General features: G+C 45.6%; 1 protein-coding gene across 2 annotated transcripts in view; it reads right to left on the minus strand.

Moving 5' to 3' along the window:
• CHGB (chromogranin B) overlaps positions 1-26,934 on the minus strand; it is a 50,445-nt gene that overhangs the window by 13,205 nt on the left and 10,306 nt on the right. The window contains exon 1 of one of the 2 annotated variants that reach the window (XM_053284812.1): positions 21,064-21,454. The exons of the other annotated variant lie outside the window; for it this stretch is intronic. Within the exon in view, the coding sequence (XP_053140787.1) occupies positions 21,064-21,115 (52 nt within the window). The 5' untranslated portion in view covers positions 21,116-21,454. Of the gene's footprint in view, positions 1-21,063; positions 21,455-26,934 lie in introns of those variants that run through there. 2 annotated transcript variants of the gene reach the window in all.

A 26,934-nucleotide genomic window follows, 5' to 3' on the forward strand; every position in this document is an offset into this window, starting at 1 on the left:
ATGCAGTACTGTTTTGATGTAGTGGTTAAGATGTCAGACTGAGGTAGGGACACACAGATTCAAATCCCCACTCAGCTTGAGAGTTTAGTGGATGAACCCTGAGATCACGCGCTCTTAGCCTAACATATCTCACAGGATTTTTGTGAGGTTAAAATGGTCATGGTCAGGGGGACCATGCATGCTGCCCTGAGTTCCTTGGAGGAAGGGTGGGGCAGAAGTTCAACAACAGCGAGCAGACCAATGAAGTGCAGTGGCTGGAGTGTCGGACTTGAACCCATGTTCAAAGTCCTGCTCAGGTGTGAAGCTCACCAGGTAACCCCCATCTAGTTCCTCTCTCTTCCAGCCTAACCTACCTCACAGGATTTTTGTTAAGATGGAATAAGGGGCAGGAGCAGAGAACCATGTATTCCAGCCTGAACTTGTTAGGCGCAGAGAGAGAAAATGTAACAATGAATAATAATATTTACAGTTTGCTAGCAGCTCACAGACTTAAAGGAGCAAGCCTCTGCCTTGCCTGCTGTTTCTGAACTCTTGAAGGGGGCACAGGAAATGAAAAGTGGGCAAAGCTCTAATGAACAAAATCCTCCCACATACTGCTTTAATGGACTTGTGAGTCATTCTGTTTGGAGCCACGGAGTATACCATCTCTCTCTCTCTCTCTCTCTCTCTCTCTCTCTCTCTCTCTCTCACACACACACACACACACACACACACACACACACACACACACTCTTACTTTTTTTTTAGTTGTGCCTTTAGTTATTCTGATTTTTCTTGTAAATGTCTATTCCCATACAAGGAAAAAAAAAAAGATTTGAACCTTTTTCCTCCTGGACATATTGATGCTTAGTATGAAATAGACTTGATTACCGTGATCATCCATCATAGATGACAAAAATGTATTTGTTCTGCTGTTGGATTCAGTTGTTGGCCCCCCTTTTTAAGGTTCCCTGGATTCAAATGATAATAAAAAGATGGGGAAGCATGATCACCAAGTAGCAATCTCAAGTTTTTAATGCTCCCATTGTGCATGAATGGTAGCAGTAATAAAAAATAAATAAATCCAGGAATGCGTCATGTGGTGGCAGTGGGAATGGCCCTCTCCCCCACCTCCTTGCATCAAGGGAGAGCTGGCTAGTTGCCTCTGTGTAAACACAGCAATCACCTGACTGCCTATTTCCCCTCAGTTCCATGACTGTGGCTGAGGAGGAGAGCTGGTCTTGTGGTGGTAGCAAGCATGAATTGTCCTCTTTGCTAAGCAAGGTCTACCCTGGTTTGCGACTGAATGGGAGCACTTAAACGTGATCACTGTAAGATATTCCCTCAGGGGATAGGGCCACTTGGGGAAGAGCCTCTTCATGCTTGCCTGCAGAAGCTTCCAAGTTCCATCCCTGGCAGCATCTCCAGATAGGGCTGACAGAAACGCCTGCCTGCCAGTCTGTGTAGACAATACTGAGCTAGATGGACCAATGGTCTGACGCGGTACAAGGCAGCTTCCTATGTTCATTCAGCAGCACAGCCAGTCAGAAGCCCTAAGAGCATACGTGGTTTGCTGCACCATTACAAGCAAGCTGTTTTGCTGAAGCAGTTTTCAATAATGAATGAATAAATAGCTCCGCTACACAGCAGTCCTTCTGACACCCTTCTAATTTGCCGTGAACAACTCATCAGGTTTGGCTCAGATTATTCTATGCCATAATTGCAAGCGGTCCCTCCAAGAGCAAGGTTTGATGCCACTGGGGCTCAAATGTGTTTTCAGACCCAAAATGAAGACTGATTAATTGAGTGCCTTCTTGCATAATTCCAAAGCTCTCGCCTCTAAATGAGACAATGGCAGCTGAGCGTGTTATTAAACTGTGCTTGCGTGATGATGAGGATGTATGATATTCAATACTTAATGACGGAGGTAACAACAATATCAGTGCAGAGTGGAAGTGCACTGAATAAAACATTGGAACAGCCCTCTTCAGGCTTGGGCACACATTCATTTTTTTGCAGCATGTGTCCCTGGGTAAATTAATTTTACCCTGAGATCTCTTCTCATGCATCACCGTATTATGCTAGCAGCAGGCGGCAGCCACCATCTGATAGATTCTTGCTTCCCTTAAAGGCAGAGGCGCTCTTACCCCTGGACCTTGGGGCCAAAGTCCAGGGTCTCCACAGCCCTGGGAGCCCCCAAATCCTCTTTAGTCTGGGAGGTGTGGTTTGTACCCTCAAGAACCTATGTGTTAAAATATGATGTCATGTGGGGGTCTCCAAAGGCCTTAAGGTCCAGGCTCCAAAATTACCTAGGTGCACCTCTGCTTAAAGGATTGTATTTAACAACAGTGCCTTGGAGCAGGGATGTGGAGACTGTTTTTGCCCTATGTGTGTCAGAGGTCTCCACAAACATGGTCTGCACTCAAGCACACACATGTTCACAAAAGCATGCACCCTTTCATTTAGCAGGATACTTATACTCTACATAACTTCTTTCCAGTGTTGGCATACCAGCAAAAAATTCTGGAGGAGCAAACAAGAAGAGGAGAGCTGGTCTTGTGGTAGCAAGCATGCATTGTCCCCCTTGCCAAGCAGGGTCTGCCCTGATTGTATTTAAATGGGAGAATACATGTGAGCACTGTAAGATATTCCCCTTAGGGGATGGGGCTGCTCTGGGAAGAGCACCTGTGTGCTTGCATGCAGAAGGTTTCAAGTTCCCTCCCTGGCTTCTCCAAGATAGGGCTGAGAGAGATTCCTGCCTGCAACCTTGGAGAAGCTGCTGCCAGTCTGTGAAGACAATACTGAGCTAGATAGACCAATGGTCTGACTCTGTATAAGGCAGATTCCTATGCTCCTAAGAAGCAAAGTTTATATTGGGGGCAATCTTTGGTTCAAATTTTATGTTTCTGTAGAAAAGCACAACAGGCTATTTCACTTTAAGTTCCCAGCCTCAACATAAATGAAGTGTTGAGACCATGGGAAACTGTTCTTGATATATATTGACTTTTTGTATACATTAATGTAATATATTAAAAGAAACCACTCTGACTATGTAAAATATGCCTTGCCTTCATGTTGCCCTAGGGTCCAGCAATGAGGGGCAGAAGAAGGGCACACTACTTGTTTAGAGGGCACCCAACCCTCAGCCCTGTTTGGTACTGTGTATGCCAAGGGTAGCCCACCTGAGACTCTCCAGCTGTTGTTAGACTACAACTTCCATCGTCCCCAGCTGCAATGAATTGTTGGTCCAGCAACCACTATCTTTGGCCTATGCCTTGCAACCTCTTCAGTCTAATCTGTACATGTTACTTAGAAACCCCCAGCTTCTTCAACAACAGGACTGGGCCAGAAGAAGGGTGTATCTATCTTAAAGAGAATGTAAAAAAGGATGAGGCAGGTAGAACATGGTTCCAGATGTACTAATGGTAACTAGTTTAGCAGGAGCCAACTAGATGTGATGCAGCTGATTCAGCTGGGAACTCCCAATGGATTTTTCAGAATTTAAAACAGTAGCCCCTTTTCCGATTGGACCGGGACCATGGCTCTTGAGGAAGGATCACAATCCTTTTATCCCACACTATTTCCCCAACTGAAACCATCCACTCACTGCAGCCGTTAAGAGAGCTGCTGGGTAAGAAACGTCCCCCACCCAGAGCAGGTTGAGGCAGATTTGAGGCATTTGCGTGGAGAGGCAGATTTTGATCAGAGTAGCAGCATGGCTTCAAAGCAGGATTAAAGGTAAAGGTAAAGTGTGCCATCAAGTCAGTTTCGACTCCTGGCACCCACAGAGCCCTGTGGTTTTCTTTGGTGGAATACAGGAGGGGTTTACCATTGCCTCCTCCCACACAGTATGAGATGATGCCTTTCAGCATCTTCCTATATCTCTGCTGCCTGATATAGCAGCAGCGGGGATTTGAACCGGCAACCTTCTGCTTGTTAGTCAAGCATTTCCAGTATGCTACGCCACATAGACAAAACCCATTTTTGAGTTTTGAGTTGTTTTGAGTTTTGAGGAGAAGTCTGTTGACAACAATGAACCATGACAGATGGATGGAGCCTTCCAGTTTAGAGGCAGTGTGCCTTTGAATAGCCAGGGAGCTGCAAGTGCAAGGAAGTTGTTGACTGCAGGGCTTGTAGTCTTCCCAGAAGCATCTGGCCAGCCTCTGTGGGGAACTGGACTCAATGGTCTGATCCGGCAGGGCTCCCCTTATGTTCTTGTGCCTTGACTATCTCACTGTGACTACTAGCTGCAGCAGAAGGGAAACTGAAGAAAGTACAATCTGCTATTGACTGTAATTAAGAACTGTGCAATGGAGCTAAAGAGACAAGGACACCAGGATGTCCATCGCAGCACTGTCAGTTTTGCTTAGCTCCTCTAGCATCAATTTAAGCAACCAAAGCTGCCATCAGCCAGCTGGCAAAGGATGACAGAGGGCCATCTGCCTTCACAGTATTCCTGGAGTGCCGCTCATCTTGGCCACACCTCTCCCCTCACATGAACTCTGCACCAAGTAGTATGTAGTTGCATAACAATCTGTATATAGTTGCATAACAGTCACTGTCGGTCCATTTTCCTTCCTGGATGATACCTCCTGCACCCCTGGAATCTCTTGAGAACTTAAGCGATACTGGAGCAGAGCACTGAATCTCGTTCTGCATCAAATCTATTGCAGATATAATAATCCCATTGTTTAAATCTATGCTTCAAAAGAACACTGGCCAGCATGACAGGCAGCCCTCCATCAATGTTAGGGGCTCCCCAGGGGTCCCTAACCTTGATGGAGAGTTGCCCATCATGCATTGCCAGCCACTGTGCACAGTTCTGGGCACCCCATCTCAGTACAGATATCATAGAGATGGGAAAAGGGGGACCAAAATAATCAACAACTTGGAGCCCTTTCCTACATGAAACGTCTAAAGTGTTGAGACTTTGGGGGAGGGGAAGTTGACTAAGCAGGGCATGGCAGAGGTTTATACCCATTCATGTCTTGCTTATGGGCTTCCCACAGACATCTGCTTCACTGTTGTGGGAAACAGGATGGAGTAGATGGACCTTGGCCTGATCCAACTGCATTGCTCTTTGTATTCTATATACTCACATAATGAACTTGATTGGCAATAGGTTCAGGACAGACCAAGTATTTCTTCACACAACACCCAGTTAATTTACTTGAGGACAGACCACACAATGTGGTGACAAACATCAACTTCAATGGCTTTACAGAAGGATTAGAAACTAGACTTGTCAAAGAATACTCTCCGATTCATTTAATAGAGCGGGTAGAAAAATTCTCCAAAATATTCTCTCCTATGCTGAATAATGCAGGAGAATATTCTTTTACAAGTCTATTAGAAACATTCATGGAGGCTCTGTCTGTAAAAGACTACTAGCCATGTTAACTAGAAGGAAATGTTCAGAGACAGTATACCTCTGATTATTACAGCAAACAACAAATAATAATAATTATATACCACTTTTTAACAAAAGTGCCCAAAGCCTTTTACATAGAGAAATAATAAATAAATAAGATGAATCCCTGTCCCCAAAGGGCTCACAATCTATAAAGAAACATAAGATAGACACCAGCAACAGACACTGGAGGAGTACTGTGCTGAGCATAGATAGGGCCAGTTGCTCTCCCCCTGCAAAATGAAGAAAATCACCATGTTTAAAAGGTGCCTCTTTGCCTAGTTTTCAGAGCAGAGGGGCAAACAAGGGAAGACTGTCATCACTATCACATCTACATGTGAACTTCCTGGATATCTGGATGGCTACTGTTGAAAAGAGAATGCTAGGCCAGACCCTCATTCTGATGGAGCAAGGCAATTCTTATGTTATATTCCCCATGTAGGTTGCAGTATAAAGTATTGTATAAAATGCTGTGCAGGAATAAAGAATCTAAGGGATAACAAAATATTATCAAAATTAGCGACCAGCGACCAGCAAAAATGGTTAGGCTTCTTCAGCTTTGAAAGCAGATTGATTGATTGATTTTATTTTTTTATTTATGTATCAAATTTGTACACCGCCCTACACTTTCAGCTCTAGGCGGCTAACAATAGCAAAAAACAAGTTAAAAACATATACAAAAACTAAAAACAATTTAAAAAAATTTTTTTAAAGCAAAAATTAAAACCTAAAAATTTAGGAACCTGAGAAAGCTTGGGCAAAAAGATGGGTTTTCAGGTGTTTTTTTAAAATTGCCAGAGATGGGGAGGATCGTATCTCAGCGGGGAGCACATTCCACAATCTCGGGGCAGCAACCGAGAAGGGCCGTCTCTGTGTAGCCACCAAATGAGTTGGCGGTAACTGGAGACGGACCTCCTCAGATTACCTCAATTGGCATTGGGGCTCGTAGTGAAGAAGACACTCTCTTATATACCCAGGGCCTAAGCCGTTTAGGGCTTTAACTAGGGCTATAACTTGCCGTTTAGGGCTAAGCCATTTAGGGCTATAACTAGCACTTTGTATTTTGTCCGGTGACCTATTGGCAGCCAGTGTAGCTCCATCAGTAAAGGAGTAACGTGGTCTCTCCGAGATGACCCAGAGACCAACCTGGCTGCCTCATTCTGAACCAGCTGAAGTTTCCGGACTACATTCAAAGGCAGCCCCACGTAGAGCATGTTACAGAAGTCAAGTCTGGAGGTTACCAACAGATGTACCACTGTTTTGAGGTCATTGATCTCGAGAAACGGGCACAGCTGGCATATCAGCCGGAGCTGATAGAAAGCACCCCTGGCCACCGCCTCAACCTGAGAAACCAGGGAGAGGTGTGAATCCAGAAGTACTCCCAGACTGCAAACCTGTTCCTTTTGGGTAAGTGTGATCACATCTAGAACAGGTAGATCAAAATAGTCTCTAGAGTTCTGACCCCGCACAATAAGTACCTCCATCTTATCTGGATTCAGCTTCAGTTTATTCTCCCTCATCCAGCCCATTACTGCTTCCAGGCAGGCATTTAGGGAGGATATGCCAGCTCCTGAAGAAGTTGAGGCCACCACCTTCTCAATTACCTTGCCCAGCCATGGGAGGTTGGAAACAGGCCTATAATTGCTCAACTCTGAGGAATCTAATGCAGGCGTCTTTAGAAGAGGTCTAGTGATTGCCTCCTTAAGACAAGGAGGCATCCTGCCCTCCCTCAGAGAAGCATTTATGATTTCCACCAGGCTGTCTACAACAGCCTCCCTGCTAGATAGAACAAGCCATGTTGGACAAGGGTCAAGAGAACAAGTGGTAGGTCTCACCACTCCAAGCAGCTTGTTCACATCCTCAGGAGTCACAAACTGAAACCGATCCAGTTGAATCACATAAGAGGAGTTGTTAGGTACCTCCAGTTCAGACATCAAATTAATTGTGGAGTCTCCATCTAGGTCGGCCCGAATCGGAGATATTTTATTTGTGAAAAACTCTTTAAACACATCACAGCGGGTACCTATGACTCCAAATTCTGGTTCAAGGGAGGGGGAGCAAATACAAGTCCCCCCACAACCCTGAACAACTCCGCTGGATGTGAACTCACAGAGATAATACTGACAGAAAAGAACTGCCTCTTTGCCACATGTATTGCCTGAGCATAGATCTTTAGATGTGCTCTATGTTGCAATCTGTCAAATTCAAGTTGGGTCTTCCTCCACTTGCGCTCCAGTCGCCTACCTTGCTGCTTCAGCCCCCGTAGGTCTTCTGTATATCAAGGGGCCAAATTTGAAGTGGGTTGGAGGGGACACTTGGGAGCAATCGTGTCTACTGCCCTGGTGAGCAAGTTGTTCCAATTCTCAACCAGGGCATCAACAGGATCACCGGCAAAGCCAGCATCAAATCCCTCCAAGGCTTCATGGAATCTTACCAGATCCAATAACCTCTTCGGGCAGACCATTCTAATAGGCCCCTCACCCCTGCAGAGGTGGGAAGTGGTTGTAAGTCCAACCTTAACCAAATGGTGGTCCGTCTATGACAATGGGGAAATCACAGGAGTGTCCACCCACAGAACACCACCCTGATCAGAGTTAAAGACCAAATCAAGCATGTGACCTGCAATATGTGTTGGTCCAGAGACCCCTTGGGATAGGCTCATAGTTGTCATGGCTGCTATGAACCCCTGAGCTACCCTGGCCAGATTGGTCCCAAAATGAACATTGAAGTCCCCCAGCACCAAGAGTCTGGGAGACTCCAATGTGAGTTCCGCAAGCAAGTCCGTGAGCTCAGTAAGGGATTCTGCTGGGAAGCGGGGCGATCAGTACATTAACAGAAGTCCCAATCGATCCCTGGTCCCCAAACTCAAGTACACACATTCAATATGGTCTGATACCCTAACAGGGACCCTGGTAAGGGAGATGTTATCCTTATAGATCATAGGTACTCCACATCCCCACCCACATCCCCTCACCTGCTCCTCTACATAATATCCTGGAGGGAGAAGCTGGGACCAAACTGGACCACTAGCCTCTCCCAACCAAGTCTCAGTAATACATACCAGGTCAGCCCCTTCATCAATGATCAAATCATGGATAAGTTCAGATTTATTTTGGACCAACCTGGCATTACAGAGGAGCAGGGTAAGGCTATGTGGGTTGTTGGCAGTGCTCCCCAAGGTCAAAGGGCTGGCAGGACAGCTAGAAGGGGAGACAGCTATTAAATTTCTGACTACCCTCCCCCTGGAATGGCTTGCCGACCTGCCAACATTACTTCTTCTATTCCCCACCACCACCAGGATAGCTGCCCCATAATCAACTAAGGTGACCACTGTCCCCTAATCTCCAGACAAACCCAAACACATTACAACAACGTCAACCCAAGTCCAAAACAGTTTAAAACTGATTAAACAGAAGCCCTCTAGCCCTCACCCTCGTTCTTCCCCAAAGCGGCTCCCCCAAGGGACAACCCCTTTTGGTGTCACCCCTTCGGTGGTGACCCCGCCACCACAAGGAGCCTTCCTATAAAGCCCAAAACTGAGCAGGTGACCCAAGGAACAGCTGAGTCACTCAGGGGCTGGTCCCAATCCTACCCACACTTCCCACAGATGTTAACCTGAGACTGCAGCCCTACAGGGGAAGCAGAAGCAGGCAGGCAACAGCAGAAGGAACACCAGCACCCACCTGGTCTCTCACTCCAGGCAGCACTGGGTGGGAAGTAGATGGACTCTCCCTTTCCCTCTCTGCTGGGCTTCTAGCACCCTGAAGTCACAAGGAGCCTTCCTATAAAGCCCAAAACTGAGCAGGTGACCCGAGATTGCCAAAGGGAGATGTTGTTGTTTTTATTTACTATATATATCATCTATATACCTGGCACCTTACAGACAATGAGAGGACAGATTCCTTCCCCGGTTGTGCTAAATGCTTCACAAAGTGGGGGGGGGATAAGAAAAAGAGAAGAAAGGAGGTATCATAGAGACATTCTGGGAGGCAGCTCCAGGCACAAGGCACTTCAAGGCAGTTGTTGGAGGGAGCAAGCAGATCTTCAGAGGTATATACAGGGCTTATAAATTTGGGTATCCATTGCTTTTAGACTGGCCCGGTCCCATCTGTCAAAAGAGATCGCCAGGAGTAGGGTTTCTAATGAACATAAACATATACAGTTGTGAGCAAAGTCATGGGAAACTGTTAGTTCCTTTCTCAGAAGGTAAGAACGAGGGTACAGATTCATACTGTAGGCTAGGTGGAGCCTGTCCATCACATTTGTGCAATAATGTGAGGGGCAGAAAAATTCTTACTATACAACTTGTTTTTTTCTAAGTAGGGCTATTCAATTGTGAGGCTATGTTTGTGAAATCATAGGGAATGAAAAGAGTATATTAAAGATGGCCTTTCCTTCCAGCAATGAATAGCAGCTTTTATTAAGATGTCAGTTTCTTCCTTCAGTGTCTCAACAACGGGGTTATGCAATATGCAGATGTGATTGAATGCAATGAATTAATCTGTTAAAAAGCAGATGATTCAATTGCTGGGGGGAAATGAATTAGCTGAGAGTCTTATGGTATTTCTCAATGAACCAGGCCAATGTGTCCATGACTTAAAATGTTCCTCCACCCACTCACTGACAGTCTACATATACCACTCTTTAACTGTGCGTTTGCAGATTTGGAATCACTGCATACTGCTACAGTTAGTATTTGTGCCAGAGCAAAGAACATGGCAAATCCAACAATAAGACTGAAATGAAATGAAAAGGAATATAAGGTATAAAAACATAGTAAAGAGTCCTGCAGGATTAAAGCAAAGATCCACTTAGTCCAGCATCCTATGCCCAGCACTGGCCAACTGAATCCTTCAAGGAAGTCCACATGCCCTGAAAGAAAGACTCCTTCCCCTTCATTTCCCTACTAGCAGCTTATATTTAGAAGGCACATTGCCTCTGAAACGGGAAGTTCAATTGGACAGTGCCATCCTACCCAGCACCTGTACCCAACTGCTTAATGAGGTAGGAGGAAAAGCCATCCTACCCAGTGTGAGGCTCTGTCAGGTCTCCTCCCAAGTCCAGCCCAAAATCAAGGATGCGTTTTGTTTCTATTTTATTTTCCACCACGTTCACAGTAGGTAGTAGGGTGCACGCACGTGCGCGCGCACACACACACACACACACACACACACACACACACACACACCTTTGGGGGGGGGGACTTTATCTTATGCTGCCACCATATGATACGGTTTGTTACCCTTCTTAGTGAATATATCCTCTTAGTGATGTAGCCTTGTGAGTGCAGGATAGGGATAAATGTCCAGTACATATGAAGAAACCAAGTATGAATTGTAAAACACCTAAGAACAAGTTTATTATTGGTTTAAAATGATCTCTGCTAAGCAGGGCATATAAACTTCATTGCAATGTTGCTGCTTTGTTTGGTTGTGAAGCATAATGCTGAGCGTGCTTACCTTCTTGTCACATATAATCCTTAGGTTTGCTAAATGGTCTAGGACAGTTGTATATAATATTATTTGTGAAACATGGTGCTGAAACCCAGACTTTCCAAACCCAGAGTACTGCCCCAGTCCACCACTGGTCTCCTACAGTGTCTGATCAATAAATCGCCAAGATTTCCTACAAAACCCTGAACAACTAACTCCCTTGCTCCCTTGCCCAGTGTCATACAGGAGCTCTCACATTGAGCTCCTCCTTCTTTCCCTGCCTATCCCTCTCTAGCCAACATTCCCTTCTTCCCATCCCAACTGTCACCACCAGTCATTCATTTTTTAAAAAGATGGTTCCGAACATTCCGTACATTGTTTCTGTGACAACCAATCAGCTGCCCTTTGAAGCCCTCTGTTTGAGAACATCTTCTTACAGGCTCCCACATGATCACTTCCTCCTTCTCCTAAAATAAAGTGAAGTGTGCCGTCAAGTCGATTTCGACTCCTGGCGCCCACAGAGCCCTGTGGTTTTCTTTGGTAGAATACAGGATGGGTTTACCATTGCCTCCTCCCACGCAGCATGAGATGATGCCTTTCAGCATCTTCCTATATCGCTGCTGCCCGATATAGTACCAGCAGGGATTCAAACCAGCAACTTTCTGCTTGTTAGTCAAGCATTTCCCCACTGCGCCAATTAAGGTGACCCCCTCCTCCTATCTAAGTTTTACTCACACATGATCAAAAATCAGGAGCACACACAGGTGCTGAAGCTGGACAGAATGCTTGTCCTACCAGCAAGGTTATCAACACAGGAGAGGTTATGAATTTTATATGTGCTTTGCATGCCTAGACCTTAATGATAATCTGCTTTGCAGGCTGAAGTTCAGTCCCTGGCATCTTCAGTGAAAAGGATGACAGGCAGTAGCGCTAGAAAATACCCTTGCCTAAGATATTAACCTTACGTAGCACAGCGGGGAAATGCTTGACTAACAAGCAGAAGGCTGTCGGTTCAAATCCCCACTGGTACTATATTGGGCAGCAGCGATATAGGAAAATGCTGAAAGGCATCATCTCATACTCTGTGGGAGGAGGCAATGGTAATCCCCTCCTATATTCTACCAAAAGAAAACCACAGGGCTCTGTGGGTACCAGGAGTCAAAACTGACTAGCCATGTGGTTTTATTTGGATTTCCCATCGTCTGGGAAACATACCAGTGGGGATTCAAACCAGCAACCTCTTGCTCCCTAGGCTAGTCACTTCCCAGCTAGATAACACAGTGCTGGGCTAGATGGACCAAAGGCCTAATGACAGCTTTATATGCTCACAGCAAAAAAGCACTTTAAAAGGGGGGGGGGATTTGTACCCTTGACATGCATACTTGGTGCATAACCCATTTAATGGTTTCTAACAAAAATTGCTCAGTGTGTAGAACTAAGGAGCTAGCCATAGAAAGAGGTGCTGCTGAGAATCACATATTGTCTCAACCCCATGTGTGTGAAGAGGGCTGCACCCCTGCAAGGTACCCCAGGTTATGGCATTCAGATTGCAATTTTAGACCATGAGAACTTTGACTTACAGATAATTAGTGATATTAACAGATCGTTAAATATAAGTTATTTTGTTTAGCTATGCAAAATTACTTGGAGAGATCTATTGCATTGGAAAGTTGAATACAGAGGTTTCCTGCATGGATGTATATACAGATATGGACTGAGATGACATTTTGCAAATGTCTTCTGGAGGCAAAAGGAAAGAAACAAGCTTCTGTACCTTCTACAGTAGCTTCTTGTCCATTCCATATAGCTTTCAGTCATGTTCCCACAATCCATATACTCTCTGCCCTTTATTCACTTCCTCCTCCTCCATTATGAGCCAGCATGGTGTAGTGGTTAGAGTGTTGGACTAGGACAGGGGAGACCTGAGTTCAAATCCCCATTCAGCCATGATACTTGCTGGGTGACTCTGGGCCAGTCACTTTTCTCTCATCCTAACCTACTTCACAGGGTTGTTGTGAGGAGAAACTTAAGTATGTAGTACACTGCTCTGGGTTCCTTGGAGGAAGAGTGGGATAGAAAATGTAAAATCAGAATAAATAAATAAATAAATAAATTCTTGACTTGAAACCCAAACTTCTAAAGACCTTCCCACCCACCCACCCACACAAATTACTGGGTGGGGAAATAAGCAAATCAAGTGAGTTAATGCAAAACAACCCTATGTTTGTACTCTATATTGCTTTGCATAAATATTTGGAGAACAAAATGTTGAATTTTCTCATTATCGATACAGTATCTAGGTTATGTGCAGCAGAATAGGAGTAAGTCTTGGTTTAGCTTAGGGAGAGGTCAGTCACCATAAAAGAATCCAGAATAATGGTTGCTTTTTCAGGGTTCTAACTCTCCTACAGTGACCTCAACATTCTGGATTCTTAGAACTTTGGTTCTTCTGTTATGAAGGACTGATACAAGAACTTTACTGTAGCTAAGCAGGTCTGTGTCTGGTCTGTGTCTGGTCAGTGTCTGTATAGGAAGCCGCTTGGGAACCCATGTACACTACCTTGAACTCCTAGGAGGAAAGGTGAGATATAAATATAAAAAAATAAGAAGCTTAAATAAAACAACATAGACTACCTTTATTAACCAACTTGTTTGTGAATACTCATCCACCAGTTTAGTGTATAGGTAATGACTTTCTGATGAATTGCTGAACACCTGAATTAAACAGCACAAGAAAGCACACAATATGAGAAAAGTCAAAATACTGTTATCTTGGGTGGAGAGAACTAGTAAAGCCCATTTAATAGTGAGAATTACCCATTTAATAGTGGGGCTTTTAATTTGTTCTGGGTGAGATAGTCCTAGGATGTGTCTGGGCTTACCTGGAGATGAAGAGACTGGCGATGAAGAGACTCCACTTACTATTGGGCGGCCATTCCAGTGGTGGTGGGGAACAGAAGAAGTAACATTGGCAGGTCAGCGGGCCATTACAGGGGAAGGGGACTTGGAAATCTAATAGCTGTTTCCCCTTCCAGCTGTCCTGCCAGCTCTTTGACCTTGGGGAGCAGTGCCAACCATCCTTGGAACCTCACCTTGCTCCTCTGTAATGCCAAGTCGGTCCAGAACAAATCAGAAACGATCCATGATTTGATTCTAGATGAAGGTGCCAACCTGGTATGTATTACAGAAACCTGGCTGGGGGAGGCTAGGGGCCCAGTGTGGTCCCAGCTTCTCCCTCCAGGGTACTCTGTTGAGGAGCAGGTGAGGGACCATGGGCGGGGAAGTGGAGTGGCTGTGGTCTATAAGAATAACCTTTCCCTTACCAGGATCCCTGTTAGAGTGTCGGACCATATCGAATGTGTGTACTTAAGTCTGGGGACCAGGGATAGACTGGGACTTTTGTTGGTGTACTGATCGCCCTGCTGCTCAATGGAGTCCCTAACTGAGCTGACGGATTTGGTCTCGGACTTGGTGTTGGAGTCCCCCAGGCTTGTGGTGCTGAGGGACTTCAATGTTCACTGTGGGACCGATTTGTCTGGGGCGGCTCAGGAGTTCATAGCAACCATGATGACTATGGGCCTATCCCAAGTGGTCTCAGGGCCGACGACACATTGCTGGTCACACGCTTGATTCGGTCTTTCACTCTGATCAGGGTGGTGTTCCGCGGGTGGGGAATCCTGTGATTTCCCATTGTCATGGACAGACCACCATCTGGTTATGGTTGGACTCACAATCACTTCCCACCTTCACAGGGGCGAGGGACCTATTAGGATGGTCTGCCCGAGAAGTTTATTGGATCCAATAGGATTTCAAGAAGCCTTGGAGGGATTTAGTGTTGGCTGTGATGGTGATCCTGTTGATGCCCTGGTGGAGAATTAGAACAGCAAACTCACCGGGGCAGTACACATGATTGCTCCTAAGTGTCCTCTCTGACCTGCTTCAAAACTGGCCCCTTGATATACAGAAGAACTACGGGGGCTGAAGCAGCGAGGTAGATGATTGGAGCACAAGTGGAGAAAGACTCGGCTTGAATCCGACAGATTGCGACATAGAGCTCATTTGAAGACCTATGCTCAGGTGATACGTGCGGCAAAGAAGCGATTCTTTTCTGCCCATGTTGCATCCGCAAGTTCACGTCCAGCAGAGTTGTCCAGGGTTGTGAGAGGGCTAGTATGTGCCCCTCCTCCCTTGAATCAGAATCTGGAACCATCGATTACCCGCTGTGATGTGTTTAAAGAATTCTTTGAGGGGGAAATCTATTGTATTTGGGCTGACTTAGACTCCGTCTCCACAATTACTTCAATGTCTGATGTGGAGGTGTCCAGTGACTCCTCTTGTGTGGTTAGGTTGGATCAGTTCCAGTTTGTGACTCCTGAAGATGTGGACCAGCTGATTGGAATGGTGTGGCTACCACCTGTTCTCTTGAACCTTGCCCAACATGGCTTATACTATGTGACAGGGCGATTGTTTTAGAAGGCGTGGTGGAGATTATAAATGCATCTCTGAGGGAAGGTAGGATGCCTCCTAGTCTTAAGGAGGCAATTATTAGACCACTTCTGAAGAAGCCTACCTTGGATCCCTCAGAGCTAAGTAACTACAGGCCTGTCTCCAACCTTCCATGGTTGGGCAAGGTAACTGAGAGGGTGGTGGCCTCCTAGCTCCAGACAGTCTTGGAGGAAACTGATTATCTAGACCGATTTCAAACTGGCTTCCGGGCTGGCTATGGGGTGGAGACTGCCTTGGTCGGCCTGATGGATGATCTCCAACTGGGAATTGACAGAGGAAGTGTGACTCTGTTGGTCCTTTTGGACCTCTTGGCGGCTTTCGATACTATCGACCATAGTATCCTTCTGGAGTATCTGAGGGGGTTGGGAGAGGCACTGCTCTGCAGTGGTTCTGCTCCTACCTCTCAGGCAGGTCCCAGATGGTGTCCCTTGGAGACTGTTGTTCTTCAAAATCTGAACTTTTGTATGGTGTCCCTCAGGGCTCCGTATTGTCTCTGATGTTGTTTAACATCTACATGAAACTGCTGGGAGGGATTGTCAGGAGATTTGCTGCTTCTGGGTGTTTTTATCTGTTGTATTGTTTTATGCCTGTTTTTATATGTTTTTATACTTTTAGCATGATGTTTTTATTGTGTTTTTATTGTATGTTTTTAACTTTTGTAAACTGCCTTGGGGCTATCTTTTAACGAAAGGCAGTATAAAAATGCAAAAATAAATATATAAATAAAAATTTGGTGCAGAGTGTTATCAGTATGCTGACGACACCCAAATCTATTTCTCAATTTCAGCAACATCGGGAGAGGGCATAACCTCCTTAAATGCCTGCCTGGAGTTGGTAATGGGCTGGATGAGGGATAACAAACTGAGACTGAATCCAGATAAGACGGAGGTACTCATTGTGCAGGGTCGAAACTCGGGAGATGATTTTGATCTGCCTGTTCTGGATGGGGTCACACTTCCCCAGAAGGAACAGGTACACAGTCTGGGGGTGCTTCTGGATCCAAGTCTCTCCCTGGTGTCCCAGGTTGAGGCAGTGGCCAGAAGTGCCTTCTATCAACTCCGGCTGATACGCCAGCTGCGTCCGTTTCTTGAGATAGAGAACCTCAAAACAGTGGTACATCTGCTGGTAACCTCCAGACTGGATTACTGTAATGCGCTCTATGTGGGGCTGCCCTTGTATATAGTCCGGAAACTACAGTTGGTTCAGAATGCAGCAGCCAAGCTGGTCTCTGGGTCATCTAGGAGAGACCATATTACTCCTGTATTGAAGGAGTTACACTGGCTGCCGATATGTTTCCGGGCAAAATACAAGGTGTTAGTTATAACCTATAACACCCTAAACACCTTGGGCCCTGGGTATTTAAGAGAACGTCTTCTTCATTATGAACCCCACCGCCCATTGAGATCATCAGGAGAGGTCCATCTGCATTTGCCACCAGCTCGTCTGGTGGCTATTCAGGGACAGGCCTTCTCCACGGCTGCCCCGAGGCTTTGGAATGAGCTCCCTAGTGAAATAAGAGCCTCCCCATCTCTGACAATTTTTAAAAAGTCTTTAAAGATGCATCTGTTCACCCAGGCTTTTAACTGATACTGTTTTGATTGTTTTTAATGTTGTTTTAGAATATTGTTTTAAAATATTTAAATTGTTGTGTTTTAAATTTCTTGTTTTTGTTTTTAACTAATGTTTTAATGTTGTTTTTATCTTGTTGTAAACCACCCAGAGACATAGGTTTTGTGTGGTATACCAATATGTAAAATAAATAAATAATAAAGCAGCACAATTTCAGTGTCAAAATTTTGCATATTTATGTCACCTTATCAGATGGTATTTTATCTAGAGTCCACTATGATATTACTGCTAGTTCAAAGTTTAGACAAACATAGGAAAAAACAGTCCCACCAAGAGCCCTAGGCCTGTATGCCGGGGATATAATCTCATTCTCCAGCTGTTACTCTATGGCTAGAAGCCAGGTGAGTGGATAAACTCCATACATGTGTCAGTTCTTATCCTCTGCAACAGCTGCACTTAGCTATTGCTAAAGAAAAGATACAAGGGTAAGATGAGCCATTGGGCTGACCCAGTTTGGGACTGTGGTCCCAAGTAGGAGCCAGGAGGAGGAGGAGGAAGAGGAGGAAGAGAAAACAGAGGGAGGGGCCTGTGCTTAGTATCAGAGCACATCCCTGTCATGCAGAAGGTCCCAGGTTCAATCATTGGCAGTGGCCTATCCTGTAAAAAGGGATCTAAGATTATGAAAAGACCTCTGCATGGGAGACAACAAAAGAGATAACAGAATAGACAATACTGGGTTAGATAGATGGTGGTCTGACCCAGTATAAGGCAGCTTTCTGTGTTTCAGGAAACAAAACCCTACCTTAGCTCTACCTTCAAAGATTAGTCATGCACATTCCAGCTATTCTCAGAAGCTCTGAACTAACTACCAATAATAGCGAAGATGGCACTCTTGAGATAATAAAGCCATGATTTCAAAACACTGGTGACACATTCCTATCTTTTAGTGCCATTTGAATGAAGGGAACATGCATTGATTCAATTAAATAAACAATGTTGAATATATTTGGCACTGTGACCATATGATATTAAAGGTATATTTCATTTAAATGTAGGGGCATCCTTTGGAATAAGGGGGCTATAGTATTGCATACAACATAATAGGCATGGTATGCAAAGGCAGTACTTACCCATTATAATACAGGTTACAATTTGTGGTTGCATACAGCAGATCCCTATTGGCCAAAACAATTCCTAGTGATGCAGACATTTGTCAGTGATATTGGTAAAGACACTGAGGTCATTCTCATGACCAGCTCTAACCAAGCTAGCGCAACCTTACCCAGGTAGAGCAAGTCTTGAGAAGCGCCGGGATCAGCCCTGATCATGGCAGTCCTCAGCTGGGTAGCCCGGGTTTTAAACCTGGGCTAAAAGTGTTAGAAGAGAACCTCACCACTCCCCTTTACCACCCAGGAATTTGGAAGCTCAGGCTGCCAGCTGCCCAAACTTCCATAGAGCTGAGCAGAAGGAAATCCCCCAATGCACTACGCTCCTCGTGTGTACATTGTAGAATGCAGAAGGACCCGGCCTGCTTTCCCCCCTCCCACATCTTTGCAGCTCCTGGAGTGCTCGTGTGCTGGTTGTGTGGGCGCATGGCACTTCGGAGCCTGGGAAAGGCTTCAATCATGTGGGGGGAAGGCAGGCAGGCAGGCAGGCAGGCAGGCAGCTGCCTCCCCCACCCCCATTCCTCCTCAAGCCCAGCTCATGGGTCATGTGAATAACCCTACTGTAACCTTTGTAGATTATAAAGGGTTGTCTTCAGACAAAGAGCTTTAAAAACTTACTGGCTGAAGTTATGAAAACATACACAATTCTCGCATTAAGATTCTGTCATCCAGAGACACCGGGTGAGCTCCATGTGGTATTTCAAAAGTTGCTATATATATTTTACATTCCAAATTTAGTTCATTACAAAACCATGAATTGCTACATCTCAAATCTGGTGGATCTCTGGAACAGATCTCCAGCCAACACAGGGTCTGTTAATTGTGTGCAAGCCCATGGACCGGATACATTTTGCTAATCTGTCCTTATTAGAATGCAACTGGCAAGCAATAGAGCAGGACAAAGATGCATAACTTCCTTCAGATGGTCTAACGTTGTGGGTTGTCTTCATGTAAAAGTGCACAGTGAACATGAACATGGGAGACGCAGGTGTCAGTCTTCATTCATAAATTTCACTGGGTGGCATTGGCCAAGTTAAGCCGAATCTAATTCACTGTGTGTACAGATGGGATAAGAACTATAAAATACATGGGAAAATGTGAGTGATCGACAGACAAATAGCCCATTCACAGCTTTCATCAAGCTCTAGCATTCATTATGTCATACTTAAACAAAAGTGGAGAACTGTCACTATTCTCCATCAGTTATCCTGTGCGCCAAGCCTAGCATAATTGGCTTATGGCAGGCTGTGACTCTGAAAGATGATGTTGCTTTGATGAATGCACGGAGCCACCACATCTCCCCATCACTCCTTACCTGGCTTTCTGAAAGGCACTGCCTCTTACATTGCTTACAGAGCCCCTAAAAGCAATGCTGCTACTGCAGCTGTTACCACTGACTAAGTGGGTGGGAAGCCTCTTCCAGCATCCCTCACTTATGTTAGCAGTGAAGTTGTGTTCATGGACTTCTCTGGCAATACAAAAAGGCACTGGGTTAGAGGGTCCCAGATGGCAGGCACACTGTGACAGGGAGGCTCTAGGCAATGCCTCTTTCATCGCCACAGCAAATGGTTCCCAGGAGAGGGGGAGAAAGGAGCTGGGGATGACAAGCTGTTGGACATGGGTGGGAGGGGAAGGAGTGCTCCCACCAGCACCCACCCTCCAAGTCTACTCATCAACCTGACAAGCCCCTGGAATAACAGCAGCAACTATGCATAGAGAAGATATCAAGAAAGAAGGATACTTAGCATTTATATGATGTTTCTGGATGTTCAAAGGGCTAAACATACATTATAGTAATCCATAATGTAATCAGGTCTTGCCTATATTAATATCCAGATGTGAGGCTGAGTTAAGGGGAAGGACCACAATGCTGTTATTTCCAAGTGCCCTCACTCAGTTACTGTCAAAAGTCTGAGTGAGGGCGCTTGGAAATAACAGCATTGTGGTCCTTCCCCTTAACTCAGCCTCACATCTGGATATTAATATAGGCAAGACCTGATTACATTATGGATTATTATAATATATGTTTAGCCCTTTGAACATCCAGAAACATCATATAAATGCTAAATATCTTTCTTAGCCCTGTGTCAGTTCATGCTGCTTCCTCCCAGAAAAGCAGAGGTATGTTTTCATGGGTTTTCAGCCACAAGAGTGTTCTCTATAGAAATAATGACAACTGACAGCCCTTCCACACAATAAGAATTGCATATTTTTGAAGCCCCTGAGAAGACCACAGACATAGTACACTCCCCAGTATTGCATAGGAGGCTGATGGAATTGTATCAAGACAAATCATTTTGTTATATACTATCAGAGAGAGAGAGAGAGAGAATATATTATACCTTTCCCCATTTTTATGAGGTGCTCTCTCCTCACTACCACAAAGAGACCCTGGCATATGATAGCTGCACACAGCAGCACGCTTGGAAATCCAGTGCACTTCTTACAGGTGCAAGGAGAGTACGGATTGGGCTGATCCCCAGTACCCTCTGAGTTGTTGCCTTTGCCCATTAAAGAGAAAACAGCGGGTCCATGCTGAAGCTTTCTCTAGGCACTGGGCTACTCTGGACGGGAGCCATAGGCAATATTTTATTTATCATATCATATATGCATTCAGACACACTACTTCTCTGGATATCTGCATTCAGTCTATCATATATGCATTCAGACACACTACTTCTCTGGATATCTGTAAACAGTGTGAGAATGTGGATGGATGGATGGATGGATGGATGGATGGGATGGATGGAGCAGTCTCCTCATGAGAGGGATCCAGAGACCGACTGATGTGGGCTATTCGCTGTCATGGCGAGGTGCCTGGCATTGGCTGCATGCTGCCTGCATATCCAGACACACGAGGGCTGGAACCTCTTGCTCCTGTTGGGCAGGCGACAGCTGCAGTCTACCACCACCCGGGCATCCTCTTCCCCGATTGCCGGCGGCGCTCTCCCACGCCCGCGCCGCTGTCCAGAGTGCTGAACCGCCCCTAACCCTCACTCACCTGCCAGAGCAGCGGCTCCGAGAAGGCAGAGCAGCGCCACGGAAGGCACCATGGCCGGCAGGACGAAGCGGCTGCTTGGCTCCCAGCTCCCTCCTGGCCGCAGCTCCCCGCTATTTAAGGGAGATGTCGGCGGAGAGGGGGTGGCGGGGGGAGAGACGCTAGAGCCGGGCGGGGGGGAGGCAGGAGCTTGCGTCAGAGGTGGACCCCAAGAGAGCGGGGCGGAGAGTCCCGGGGACAGCCAGAGAGACTCTCCTCCAGGAGCAGCCGGAGAGGAGAGACCACGTTCCCCACACCCCGCCAGCGCCCAGAGCCCCGCTCTCTCGCCTTTCTCCCCATTAGCTTTCAAAGTCCACCATCTCCCGGCCCTGAACCGCTGTGCCCCCCCCGCCCCCCCCCCCAGCCCGCACGCCTTCCTGCCAGCACCTGGAATGCCCTAGCGGAGGTTTCCCTTTGCCTCGCCCTGCCTCCCAGTGTGGCTGCTCCCTCCCCTCCCCATGCCCAGCCACCGCCAGCAGCAGTTCCATGCAAGTTCCAGAGCCACACAGAAGCCCATCTCACTCGCTCCTCACAAGAGCAGCAGCCCTCTATGCCCGCAACGGTGGGCGTCTAAATACTGAGGAACGCGGCTTGGGACTGGCATGGAAAGCCGCCTCCATTCTCAGATGAGGGCTCGAATGCGTAGGAAACTCCAGGTCTCCTGGGTACATATAATGGCATTCGCGCTCTTCCAGCTTCTCTCACGGGCACGCACCCGCCCGCGCGCACACAGACATACAGACACGCTCGCTGCCTCTCTGCAGAGCCGTTTCTGTCAAAGGAGTCCCATTTCGAGCCATCAAGTTGTGTTACCTTTCCTCACCCCACTGCTGGTTTTATCTGAGGAGCCAACAGATGCTCACAGCAAGAGCGGGATATAAATGTAACAACAACAACTCAGGAGGTGCTATATAGCCAACCAGTCTTTCACTGTATAATACCCGCTGATTAAGGCGCCTGTTAGGCTCTGGGGGAAAGGAACAAACCCCAAGAGAGGGAGCACTTTACCTGTGCCTTTCTCTAAACAGCTGCCCTGTATGTGTATTCTCCCTGGGGAAACCGAATTCACCAGCACAGTTTCTGTTCTGCCTTGCTGCAGTGGTGGGCCCTCCTTCCAGGCAGGTTTTTAAAGGGAGAAGACTGGACAGTCCTGTAGCAGATTCCGGACTTGTACTGAGCAGGGGTTTGGTCCCTTCCAGCTCCAAAATCCGATTATTCCTTTCCTCACAGAAATCTGATTATGTCAGACACACACCTACAGAGAAGAGAGGTTTTGCCCGAGTATGCTTGTGTCTCCCTATGCCCTGCCCTCCCCTCCATCATTTCTCCACTGTCTTAGACTGCCAACTCCTTGGGAGCAGGGGTCTGTTTATGCCTGGAAGGTACTGGTGATGCTGCAGTATAGAAATAAAAACAGACTTTCTGTTCACTGGCTAACTGTTCAGTGTAAGGGGATGGAAGCTACAGTGTGGAGGAGAGATCCAGTAGGGTATAGTGGTTAGAATGCTAGTTTAAGGTTGGGGAGGCCCAGGTTCAAATTCCTCTTCACCTATGAAGCTCACTGCAGTGATCCGGTCAATGTCGGCCATTCTCTCAGCAACCTACTTCAAAGGGTGGCTATTTTTTGTAAACCTTTTAATTTTTGTGTTCAGCTTGTTACATGAAAAGATCAAACATACAGAGTTGTCCTTATATATTAACTGCCCAGAGATGAAAGTTTAGGGCGGTGTACAAATTTGATTAAATAAATAAATAAATAAATGAATATGATAAATGCGGCTAGAATTCTTTATGCTTCTTATTGGAAAACTCATTTGTTACCGATGTTAGAGCAGTGGCATCTTAAACACTTCAATGGCTAGGATTACTTCAGAGAGAGAGAGAGAGAGAGAGAGAGAGAGAGAGAGAGATTCAGAAGATAAATTTGGCTTTACTTGGGAACCTTTTATACATTATAATCTGTCACAGGGTCAGATACCTCATCTCAGATTTGGATTTTCTCTGCTAATGAATCCTTGAGCATATTTCTTTTAATTTTGATACTGTTTAATTTTGATATTTAATTATTCAGTTGGATGTTTTGAACATTTAAGATTGGTGGTTGAAAGTTCTAATTAGAATACATGTGGTTAGGAGGCAATGTTGATATGACAGAGTGTTTCCCGGTTTGATGTACAAAACATATATGAGATGGTATCTACTGTACTCGTGTACTCTTTCCCCCCCTGTATTTCTGTATTCTTTTCTTACATCAATTAAAAAATTGAAGAAAAAAGATCAAATAAAAGATTCAGCACCAGCCATAATGACGCATTAAGCAACAGTTCAGTAATTCCTCTTTGAAATATCTTTCTTGTTATATTAGGTTACTGATAAAGTGTTTGCAGTTTGCAAGCATATGATCTCTGTCTATGATAAATCTCTGTCTATGATTTATCATTACCCATGCTTTCCAATGGGAGAGCTTTTCTGCATTTTCTAGGTGAGTAATGAATTACCCATGGGTTTTGAATTTTTGTCATAGTGTGGCCAAGGTCTGGAACCTACCTGAAAAAAATGGCACATTTCTGTCTTTTGTGGTTTGGTCTGGGAGTTTCATAGCAGGCAGGCAGTGAGTCAGTGATGGCTTGTCGTTTACAAGCATATTAACGTTTTATCTTGCTGTGACTCTAGTTTTTTTCTAGCTCTATGAGGTCTCATTCCCCATGTTTGCCAATGATTTTTCCCTTTTTTACCAGGACATTCGTGATTTTTTTTCTGGGGTAGGATTTTTTAAATAGTCTGGGCAAGGTCTGGAACCCACTTGGAAAAATGACATGTTTCTTTCATGGTTTGGTCTGAAAGCTTCATGTCAGTCAGTGAGTGTCTCAGTGAGGACTTGCAGTTTCCAAGCATATTAACATCTTAGTTCTCTGTGGCTCTAGCCTTTTGCTACCTCTATGAGGTCTCATTACCCATGTTTTCCAAAGAGAGAGTTTTTCCAGATTTTCTAGGGAAGTTTTTTTCTGGTGTTTGGGATTTTTATTTATTTAGTTTGGCAGTCTGGGCAAGGTGTGGAACCTAACTGCAAAAACAGCATGTTTCTGTCTTTTATGGTTTGGTCTGGGAGTTTCATATCAGTCAGCCAGTGAGGCTCAAGAAGCTTTATAGTATAGACATGCAGCTACCATCATAGACTGTGTAAGCTACCATTTATTTATTTTTTAAAAAAATTAAAAACTACTTACAACCTTTTTGACCTTATGTAAGGACTGAGACCTACTGATAAAGTTCAAGATTGCTAACCAATACTTTTAGCAATTGTAGTTGGGATGAGGTGAAGCTTTACATTGGAAAGAGAGTTTGTCCTTCACTCATAAAGTAAAGAAAAGTGTGCCATCGAGTCGGTGTCAACTCATGGTGACCAGAGAGCCCCATGGTTGTCTTTGGTAGTATAGAGGAGGGGTTTACCATTGTCAGGGAGAGCTGGTCTTGTGGTAGGAAGCATGACTTGTCCCTTTAGCTAAGCAGGGTCCAGCCTGGTTGCATATGAATGGGAGACTAGACGTGTGAGCACTGTAAGATATTCCCCTCAGGGGATAGAGCTGCTCTGGGAAGAGCAGAAGGTTTCAAATTCCCTCCCTGGCTTCTCCAAGAGAGGGCTCAGAGAGATTCCTGCCTGCAACCTTGGAGAAGCCACTGCCAGTCTGTGAAGACAATACTGAGCAAGATGGACCAATGGTCTGACTCAGTATATGGCAGCTTCTTATGTCCCTATCTCCCACACAGTATGAGATGATGCCTTTCAGCATCTTCTTATATCACTGCTGCCCAATATAGGTGTACCAGTGTGGATTCGAACCGGCAACCTCTTGCTTGATCGTCAAGCATTTCCCTGCTGAGCTGTTCCCATATTTTTGCAAACCAGCTTGAATTTTAGGTACTGGCTTTTGTTTCTATGTCTGTGATGCCATATTTTGCCACTACAAGAGTCATTGTGAAGATAAAATTTTGATAGAAAGAAGACTGTATTTGGCCCTGAGCTTTTTAGAGGAAAAGTGGGATATAAATATAATACATAAATAGCCAGTGTTACCTAGCTCTAGTAACCATCTAATTCAGCTATGGTATATTTCCCAGGGCAAGTGTCAGTAACAGGTCAGTATCAGGCTAGATAAGAGTGAATAAACTAAGGCACAATCCAGATAAAACAGAAGTGAATGGTTGGTCAACCATGAGTGACACAGGGAAGTGGATCTCAGCCTGTTCTGGATGGGACCACACTCCCCTTTAAGGACTAGGTTTTTAGCAGAGGGTGTTGCTTGAACCAACTTCTCAGCTGGATGTTCAAGTGGTATTAGTAGCTTGCAGTGTCTTTTACTGGCTTCAGTCAGTGTGCCAACTGTGTCCCTTCTTGGAAAGAGATTACCTTACCACAGGAATCTATGCTCTTATATCAGCCAAACTACAGTTGGTTCAAAATGTGGTGGATCAGATTCCTAACTGGGGCTGAATGCTGTTGATGTAACGGGGTACCCTTGACCCCAATAGGGGAGGTTTGTTCCTGGGCGGATGGAGCCCAATAATCAGCCCAGATGAGAGGACTTAAGATCAAAGTTTTATTTGCCCTTAAGTAGCAAAGGTGCTGCTTGGCTCGCGCTCAAAGCAGGACAAAGACTAATACAGAAGCAGCACATTTTATACACCAAAGCATCCTTAGGAAAACTGTTACAGAAAGTTACAGAAAAAAGAGAAACAGTTATATGTCATAGGTCATAACTCAAGTAAGTTCCCCTTTCGTCTGGAAAGGGGTCTGGCATTACAGTAGGTCATAAATGAGCTTGTGCAAGCAGTAAGCCGGTCTGGTCTCTATCATGCCCCTGCAGTGCTTGCGGTTCTCATGCTATATATGGATTCTGCTAACTGTAGGAAACCTAACTAACAGGGGTGAAAATTATTTCAGCATAAGTAATTTCTCAATACAAAATGGCAACGCTTATGTCAAGCAGTTAGCATACAAAATGGCAAGCTCATGTCAAGCAGTTAGCCTCTATATTCCACTATATATTGGCCATACATCACTGTGAGCATATTATGCCAACATTAGAAGAGCTTCACTGAGTAGTAATTTATTTAATTATTTTTTATTTTTTATTACAATTCACTTGTTGGCTCCATCTAAGACATTGGTTTTGGTCTTTACAGCCATAGGTGGCCTGTGACTGGGGTATCTGTAGGACCACCTTCTCCCACATGAACTTGTCCATCCTTGATGTTCCTGCCTTCTGAGGGTAGGCTGGTGTAGTGGTTAGATTGTTGGACTATGACTGGGGAGATCCAAGTTCAATTCCTCATTCAACCATTGTATGACTCTGGGCTAGTCACTTATCTCTCAGCCTAACCTACCTCAAAGGGTTACTGACGTCATGACTTGTGCCGATCTCTCTCAACTGCGCAGGCGTGCCTTGTGATTAGCAAGAGACGCTGGGCCAAACGGACAGGCCCAGCATCACACCAGCTGCCACCACCACTGCCAAAAGGGGAGGAGGAAGACTGCTCAGCTCCCCCCCCCCCCGCCACTGGCAGCTGCCCTTTGGCCATGTGACGGCTGAAGTTAAAAAAAAAAAATCGAGGTTTGGCATGGCAGGAGGCCCCCAAGAGTAGGTTTTGGGGGGCCTTTCATGGGTGGGGGTATGACGGTGGGGTGTTTTGGGCACCAAAATTACCGAGGTGCGCCCCTGCTTGCAGGACCCCATAGGCCGGAGGCCAAGGAGTTGGGCAGAAGTCCCCCAGCACCACCTTCTGGAACGTTCCCAAAAGAAAGGATAGGGACCACTCCAATGCACCATCCCCGAT

Source organism: Hemicordylus capensis, chromosome 1 (genome assembly GCF_027244095.1).
Source record: "Hemicordylus capensis ecotype Gifberg chromosome 1, rHemCap1.1.pri, whole genome shotgun sequence".
Lineage (NCBI taxonomy): Eukaryota > Metazoa > Chordata > Lepidosauria > Squamata > Cordylidae > Hemicordylus > Hemicordylus capensis.